General features: G+C 34.2%; 1 protein-coding gene and 1 non-coding gene across 2 annotated transcripts; both read right to left on the bottom strand.

Moving 5' to 3' along the window:
- Positions 1–314: 314 nt before the first annotated feature.
- On the bottom strand, positions 315–3186 carry LOC125863416 (G2/mitotic-specific cyclin S13-7-like). The gene is made up of 6 exons (XM_049543617.1): positions 2940–3186; positions 1942–2132; positions 1647–1847; positions 1430–1549; positions 923–1333; positions 315–835 (listed from the first exon to the last, which is right to left on the bottom strand). Exons 1-6 carry the CDS (start codon positions 2980–2982, stop codon positions 491–493), a joined length of 1311 nt encoding a protein of 436 aa, XP_049399574.1. The 5' UTR covers positions 2983–3186; the 3' UTR covers positions 315–490.
- Positions 3187–5063: 1877 nt separating this feature from the next.
- On the bottom strand, positions 5064–5136 carry TRNAA-UGC (transfer RNA alanine (anticodon UGC)). The gene has a single exon. It is a non-coding gene; the product is annotated as a tRNA-Ala (tRNA).
- Between the last annotated feature and the right edge of the window lie 4415 nt (positions 5137–9551).

Raw genomic sequence — 9551 nt, forward strand, 5'->3', positions numbered from 1 at the left:
GCTACCTGTCCTAAGTGACGTATCTTTTTGAAAAACTAGTTTCTAAAAAGTGTCAAAAATTAATTTGGAAGAAAATGAACATGTTGTGTGCATCACAAAATGAGGAGGCCACTGTACTATATATATATATGACATTAACTATTATTGTATAAAAATATTTGTAAAGAAATTATGTGCTCATTTCAATTTGCTTGTTGGTTGGACGAGGCAATCTTGGAGAACATCTTCCAGGCACCATTTTCTAGTGTTCAAATGTAAAAACCATGTTGCCTAACTTCAGAGTTCAATGAATCAAATAATTTCATACAAAAAGAACATATTGTGAGGATTTTTACATGACTTCATCTAGTAGGTAAAATCATAAAAACCATAGTTTCACACACTCCAAAACCCAAAATCAAACCATTAGTCTAAAAAAGCTAGAGAGATCATCACACCAGTAACATGATCTCAAAACAACCTTGGCTACCAAACTAAAAAAACAATCAACTCAAGAAGAGGTAGTAGTATTAGTATTAGTTGGTGAAAGATATCTTGCTGGTGGGAAGAGAGCAACAGCACCTCTATCTGGACCCGAAAACTTCCTGTAAATTGCCTTCAGCTTATTTTCTGCAGCACCCAAGTGATAGCTAACCAATTCCTTTGCACTTTCCATCAACTGATCTTCTGAGTATTCAGTATGGTGCTGCAGAGTTTGAGTCCATAGAGGACTTTTGTTGAGAGTACAACGAGCAGCGTAAACAGACGATGCTGCCAGCATTGATGGACAGCATGTTATTGTGGTCTTATAGTTCATCAGACCAAGTTCAGCAAAGAAGAAAGCCATGTTCTCCATCTACAATATCAACATAATTGAGTTAAATTAGCCAGAGATGAACACACACATGGACAATTATGTCAAAAGATGATTAGTATATAGTACCTCCTGATCGTTTGGTGTTGAAGCTTTAATGTACCTAACCAGAAACACATATGGTGTTGGAACTGTCAGATACCATTCCAGCTTACCAAGAATTGCTTTCTCCATCTGGAGTATCTGATCTCTAGCATATGCATTGTCTGATATATGAATGAAATCATTGACCTCTGGTGCCCAAATCTCTTCATACTTGCAAGCAATTAGCATTGAGCTAATGCCAACTAACTGAAGTTCCCTCCTGGGAACTGTCTTCACCGAGAGGAAACGGTCCAGTATGTTCATTGTAAGGTAAAGACTTTCAGGCATTAGCTCAAACTTCCTATGAACTTCTACTAACCAGTCCACAAGAATGGCTCTCATCTTATGATTCAGCTCTGGTTGAAAATCCATATAGTCATTCACTCGACCTTCGTCCTGGATTAGACACAACAGACAACCAAATAGCATATGAGATTCTAAAAGTGGAACACAAACAGTACAGAACAAGCAAAAGAGAGTCACCATATATACCTCAGTGAGCTTGTAGAAGTTGTAGATGTCCTCAACATACTCCACAGCAGCCAAATGATTATCAACATCCGCAGCATCGATATCGTCAATCTTTGGTCTATTGGCAAGTCCACAAGCAGCCTGAGAAAGAACACAATTTTGAGAATCTTGATATTACTCAAAACTACACTATTTATCTAAATTCTAAAGAGGGGAAAAACTAAATGTACATAACAACCTTGCTTCTTGCAGTGAGGGTAGAAGTGAGAGTCTTCCCAGATTTCTTTGTTTTTCTTCTGCCACTCAAGGGACTTTGCTTCAGTTCCTTATCAGGGCTTATAACAATAACAGTTTCAGGTGCAAGGTTGGCTGATGCTGCCGCCTTCTTAACTTGTACCTTTGTAGGAACAACTTTGTTGACGACTTCTGCAAGTGGTTTCTACAGACAAAAAGAAACAAAACACAAATTATATCATCCACCATTTCAAGATTCATAAATCCATTTTTTTCAATGTGTTAAGGTAAATCTTCACCTTGTTCTTCTCAGCTTGTGCATTAGCTAGCAACTGTGCACAAAAACTCCTAGTAGCAGGACGAGTAATCTGCGCTGCTTTAGGCTTCCCTTCAACAGCAGGAACAATCACAAGGTTGCCTATGTCTCCGAGTACACGCCTAGTTTTTCCAGCAACTTGTCCAATTTTCTGTTTACCACCCATTTCTCCTCCTATACAGATTAGTAGAATTCTCATGAGACATATGATAATGTTCTTGCAACATACAATTAGAGATTCCAATTTTCAATCACTCAATCATCAAATCAGCATCAATATCAAAAGAAAATCGACTATGAAATCAACTTTTCATCAGTAAAAGAATCCATAATCATCAGTTATCACCATCAATCAAAACAGAAACATCAGCAAGAACAAAAAGAATCAACAAATAATCTATCATTGCGATATCAAGTATTTCAAGAACCCCACCATAAACACACAGAGAAAGAACACTTTTTTCGTCTTAACACGAAAAAACCCATCTATCATGCTCATTTCATACAGATTTCAAATATTTCAAGAACCCCACCATAAGCACAAAGAAAAAGAACATTTTTTCATCTAAATACCAAAAAAAACCATCTACTACTATTTCCCTCCGATAAAAAAATTTCAAGAACCCCACTGTAAACACAAAGAAAAAGAACAATTTTTTCTTCTAAATTCGAAAAACCCACATAAGATTACCTGAATTTTCATTCAAACCCTACTATAACCACACAAGAAAAGAAAAATTATTCCGTCTAAATACGTAAAACCCAGGTGAAATTCAATTGAAACTCAATCAAAAAAGGAAGTAAAAAAACAGGGAAAGCTAAAAAACAGGCGAAATTTCAGAATTTCATTCAAACCTCTGGGTAAAGAACAATTATTCCGTCTAAATACATAAAACCCAGATGAAATTCAATTGAAACTCAGTCAAAAAAGGAAGAAAAGTACACAAAGAAGCTAAAAAAAGGGCAAAATTTCATACAAACCTCTGGGTAAATTATGAGGAACAACAGCTTTATTATGATCCATTTCAAATTCTTCTTCCTCTTCTTCTTCTATCTGATTATTACTCTGTCCAAAAACTCCACCAATACTCGTCAAAATCGATGACAGAAAAGAATGGAGACGACTATTCCCCGCCTCTCCTCCTTCTGTACTTTGAGTCGCCACTATTTCTCCCTTTCGTACAATTCTTTTTGTGAATTTTTGAAGTTTTTTTCCACAGATTTGTGAGTTAACAAAGAGAATTTATGAAGAAACTATTTGAGATTTATATGGAGGAACAAAAATGGCGAAAGGAGCGTTTATTGACTTATTAACGGTCATATTTTTGGCTTTTGAATAAGGACCGTTAGATGGAAACTGATCGGACGGTTGAGATTCGTTTTAGTAACAAAAAAGGCTCCTTTTTTACTAGCCGTTAGAAGGTATAGTATGTGAGAAGACACTGGGATTGTTACCGTTTGGTTAAAAAGGAAAATTAATATCAAAGGGCAAAATAGGTAATTATTTTGATTTTTGATTTTTTTATAATTTTATCAGAATTTTACACAAATATTATAGCGTTAAGAGCTAATTATATCATATCTTTACTCTTTTCCAAATTACAAAAATCCCTTAAATTTGGTGGAATCCGGACATCCCAAAACGTTCTAATACATCGCGTTTTGATTTAAGATACGTCGCTCAACGTCTCGATACATCACGTCTGAGTTTTGATATATCACTCAACGTCCCAATACATCGTGTACGTCCCAATACATCGCATAAAGTGTGTAACCGAGAATAGGAGAGAGTACTCAGAGTAGTGATTTTCGTAATTTTCTTAAATGGTAGGAAATTTTAGAGAATATGATAAAAATAAGTTGTATAATTAGGTAATTTTTCCTAATTTTATACCATTTAAGAGTTAGTTCAATATTTAGAGCAAATGATCTTCTATATCAATTATTAGTGATCCTATAACAACATTATATCCAGTGTAATCCCACAAATTGAGGTATCATGAGAGTAAAATGTACACTGATATTACCACTCAGTACTATCTTAAAGAGAGAGATTCTGTTTCTAATATCACCTTAGCTCAAGAAAAAAAAAATAGTCTAAAGCAATATAGAAAAAAGAATAACTAAAATGAAGAAACTCATCGCGAAATACTATAGATAACCTGACAACTCATCTTAAGCAGTAATCATTACAAATAAATGATAATCAAAATGTAAAAGAAATCATAGACAATAATCGAACTCAAAGGACAAACAACTACAAGAGTAATATTATGACTAATAGTTAAATAATAAGTGAGACGACACAACTATCTAACTAACCTCTTACCCTAATTTGTTACCTCCATAATGATATTATCTAAGACCATGTTCTCAGTAAGTTGAAATTGCGTCATGTCTTGTCTAATCATCTAATCACCTCTCCCCAATACTTTTTCAACGCATCTTTACCTTTCTTGAAATCATCTATAACCAACCTCTTACACTTTCGCACTAGGACATCCATTGCATCTCCTCTGCACATGCCCAAATCATCTGAGTTTCGTTTCTCACATTATATAATCTATCAAGATCATTCCTACCTTATACTTTTAATAATCCCATAACATTTTTTTTTTTACATTTTTAAAATATTATTTTTAAGGATAAGACATAAAAACACACCTAAACTATACGAGGATTCCATTATTTTTCTTCTTCGTATGATACATTATTAAGATACAAAGCATATGAAAGAATGAGAAACTACATAATTATATTGAATAACACCAAGGACAAGAAGAGAGGGAGTGCCCCAACTTCTCCGCATAAAGTTTGTTAAGTTTAGTTGAATCATTAACATAAATTTCACTTGAAAAAAAGTACAAATTTTGTGATTAAATTACTATTTTCTATCCTCAAATCAATAATATACAAAGTATAATCTCACTTTAAATTCTCGAACCAGTTTTTCAAATTTTAACAAACCATTTGAAGTTGAAATGGAAAATAAAAATAAAAATCAAAAGTAGTTGAAAAAAGACCAAAACAATAAAATATTTATTGTTTTTCATTTAATTTTGTGAACAAAAATGTTAAATGATGAAAAAAAATTAAGAAAAAGAATGGAGATGCGGGGGATCGAACCCCGTGCCTCTCGCATGCAAAGCGAGCGCTCTACCATTTGAGCTACATCCCCATGTGATTGTATCTTACACAGATATCATTAATATATATTTTACTATTACAAATCATAAAATGTGAAATGTGAAATGTTCTTTACTCTCTACAAGTATTTTGCTCTACTTCTCATAGCTATCGTTACATTTTTTGACTCATGAAAAGTGAAAAGGTAGAAACGGCTAGTCAGTCATGAACTACTTGACTTCCCTATAATGATTCAAAGTTTAATAAACTCATTCAATCTTTAATTTGAGCCTTTGCTATCGTGGGCTAAATAGATAGCTAATAGTTATGGGCAATAATTCCTTAATTAGGGGTGTGCAAAAACCAAACCGACCAATAAATCGAACAAACCAACGGACACCCCTAATTAGTATATACAAAACGAACTTCTTTCTTTTTTACAAAATATAAATTTGTGTGTCAATTTTATATTTAAAAAATGAAATCGTGATATAGAATTACCAAATCAACTTTTTTCAAGAATTTTGGATTTCATATCATGTCCGTACCCTAATTTCATCAATAAAGTGTGTGTGACTCACTAATGAATACACAAAATATGGTTGATTACTCGAACTCATAACATGTGTCTAAGCCATCAAAAAGAAAGTTGAATCTTTAAATGTTTTTCCCTCTAAAATATTATTATTGTTTAGGTACAATCGAAAAACTATCGACATTTTGCTACTTGACATAAATAAAGTTGAATACCCAATCTTCTTGAACAATGTAGGAAGGGCCACATCACGCATTGTGATCTTACCACTAGATCAACGCCTTCGTTTTTCTAAAAAAAAATATTGCAAATTTGCTTACCAAGTAAAAAGGACTCAGTAAGGTAAGAGTCCATTTCATCTTCAGTTTTTCATGTGCATCTAAACATATACAGAAAAAACAAAGAGCAAACATGCTAAGATCTATCTCCCAACTCCCTAATTAGATGTTTCATAGAGGATACACAATCCTATATCTATCAAGACTACAGTAACTTCTGCAAAAGAACTAAAGAAAGCACTCGATCAGAATGAAGTTGTTCGTCTTAGCTGATATCTTGGTTCAGACGACAACTCGGATAACATGTTCTCAGCTCCTGTGCAAGGTAAAAGAGTTCAGTGACAGTCACTAAAAAGACAACAAGCTGGTTTGCTGAACTTAAGAACAGAAATAAGAAAAGGTGGTTTTTTGTAACATGTAGATGTAGCGCGCTTTGCTGAGTTTGGACTGATGTCTTAGACCAGTAGGCCAAATAACAAGACATCTAGAAAACCGAGTAGGCAATATATAAGAAAGACTTCATCAACAAAGAGCAAACTATTCATGTCATGCCTATATGGTTTCAGATTTGCACGCCTTGCAACTCTCTTCCGAACAACTTTACAAGAAAAAGGAGAAGTATAGATTCGAAATAACAGGAGGTGTGAAAAATGATTTAGCTATTTGAAATCCTAAAATTCACATTGTCAAGAAATCAGACAAATAGAGTAACCTGTACTGCTTTACCAGATAATTAACAATATGAGAAAGAGCAAAACCTGTACAACAAAGTCTACTAATTTATTTGGTTTAATCATTCGGTATCTGAATCCCATTAGCACTAACAAGACATTTAAAATGGCCAAAGGATCTACCATAGCTGCAAACACACTCCAACTGATGATCATAATAATACCAATCAGAGATAGATCTTTCACAAATCCCATATATCAGTTATTGAAAAGACATGTATACCATATATCTCGAGCTGATGGTATCGGAAATAGCCGCTCTACCTCACAAGGTAGAAGTAAGGTCTGCGTCACTATACCCTCCCTGAACCCCATCTGTGGGATCACACTGGATATGTTGTTGTTGTTGAGAAGATATGTGATGGAAATCCTATGTCATGTAGAAAGTAACCGGTACCACGGATCACATGTTTAAAGGTTTTTAAACACACCATATATTTAATATAATTACTTCAAAGGGAATATGAAACGTGTATAATGTCAAAGGTCTGATTTTTAGAATGGTAATCCTATGGCACAAACACCACATTCACTCTTGATATTGTAGATAAGAGGGTTCAATATCCCTACAGATTTAGGCTCATTGTAACCAATCACTAGCACTATTGGCTCAGGTTTTCTTTCCTAGAGAGTAGAGACTAAGAAAAATAAAATACATCAAAAAGAGGCTAAAGTATACAAGCTTTAATATAATAAGTCCTTATGTTGCCCAGAACCAAGGTGAAGTGATCAACAAACATCATAACACCAAAAGGCCTACTTTTGGATCGTAAAGCAAAAACCAACTCTTGCCATAAGAAAATCTTAAATGTGTTGATCCCAAACGATCAAGCTGTAAGGAGTTAGCAGGAAGAAGGTTTCTTCTTGTCAGTCCGTAAACAAACCATCAGAAGAAGGTTTAACCAAACTATCATGAAGACCAAATTTTAGCATAAGGGAAATTCTCCTCAAAACTGACAAGTGCACTACGATGCAGTCAGATGCACGGAAAAAGGTCGTAGAACATGAACCAGAAGTGAAACAAAATACTGACAAGAAAAATAAAATGAATGCTAGCTCATAAAATTACCGATACCTATCTAGATTAATTTTTTTTAATTAATATCTTCCCAACTCTTTCCTGCACCTCCTCTTTCTTCTCCTTTTCTATAACTTAAGGAAGCAAATATCACTTTGCCTACCAGAGGAGGAAGGAAAAAAGGGAAGTACCAAAGTAAACTCAACTCTAAACAATAAGAAACAAACAAGAAATCACTGAAGGGAAACTCACTCAATCACTGTGTACTACAAGCATCTAGGACTATCAGTCCACCAAGCATCCCAAAAACACCTGATGAATCATCAAAGGCAGCATTCACTTATAACCATTGCATCAATTGTTCAGAAAGGCAAAATTTGCATTAGCATAATAAAGCAAAACATCCTTTTCTGGGTAAAAGCACTGTAAACTTTCTTTTTGACTGGTAAGAGAATAGTATTCTAAATCCCCACCCCACTAAACTATTCAAAGACACTGGTGATACCAAACAATCCATCACAACCACACAACACACATGACACAAGTAAGTGCACAATAGATGGATGGGAACTTATTTATATTGGAGAAATTCAAAAGCATTATCTATACTCAGTAAAATGCAATTGATTATCATATATGTACTAGCCTAACTAATGTTTCCTAACAATTTTTTTAAAAAAATAATCCCTTATCATGCATTTCCAATCCTCTATCTTTAGAGCAATTCGACAAATGGTCTATGAACTAAGCACAAATGTAGAGGATATGCAACTCTGCATTTTCCAAGTTAAGCTAAAAATATTCAAACATAGTCACTACAATTGACTTTGTTTTTTTGGGGGGGGGGGGACGGGGAGGGGGGCTGGGCTTACAACCAAGACCTTCCGATATATGTAAACTCATTGATCTTAGCACTCTCATTTTATCTTTATGACATACTTTTGGAGGTACTAACATGTAGGAGACCAATAAATACCAAGAGTGAAGAAGACTCTTTATTACTTTGAGAAGAGATTCAATGGTGTGTTTTTCTACCTTTCTTTGATATGAAGCAAGATTACCTGAATGTAAAAAACTTTTGACCCCTGTTTTCAAGACTTATGGAGGCCAGATAGATAGGATATCCCTCGGAAGGAGAATGAAGATTATTATCATTCTCCCCACTTTTTACTTCACTAACATGTCCTTACTATTTTTGACAGCTCACTAAAAAAATGGGTCTTTTCGACATTCATACAAATTTCCCAAAAAAGAATTCATAGGATTATCAAAAAGAACCATATCTGCTTGATTGATTGCCCGAAAATTGTACAGAGAATGGCGTTTTGGGTGAAGCAAAGTTGAGGGAAATAAATTTGGAGAGGATGCTAATGTACTACCTTCATGTAGTAGTTTAGCAAGACCCAAATAATATATATATACATACACAGAGACACACACTAAACAATTGACAATGGCAAATATCATCAGCATTGATATCAGTCTAGGTCAAGATAAATGGAAGATACTTCTGGAACTAGTTTTTGGTATTTGGTATGTTATATATATTTAACTTATTTCTATCTTAAGCTCCTTGTCTAGTCAAATACTTTCATATAACACAAAACAACCATGAATAAACCTTATTGTTCAAGTGTTTTTGGTTTGTTGGTCCGTTTATTATTTGCTCTATTTCTATCTTAAGTATTTTCTGCGTTCTTCTTGAGCCACAGTAATATACACACATCAGACATGCATTAAAGGAAAATAGTAGACAATGGTGTTAAGTCCCCCTCTTTCACAGAGATACCCCATGCAGTATCTTGAACAATATTAAAGATATATCTATTCAAGAAACTGAATTAATATGTTATCTTGAACCCATTAAGCACAAGGGTTCAAAACCTAAAATCTTGAATTTGTCTG

Source organism: Solanum stenotomum, chromosome 1 (assembly GCF_019186545.1).
Source record: "Solanum stenotomum isolate F172 chromosome 1, ASM1918654v1, whole genome shotgun sequence".
NCBI lineage: Eukaryota > Viridiplantae > Streptophyta > Magnoliopsida > Solanales > Solanaceae > Solanum > Solanum stenotomum.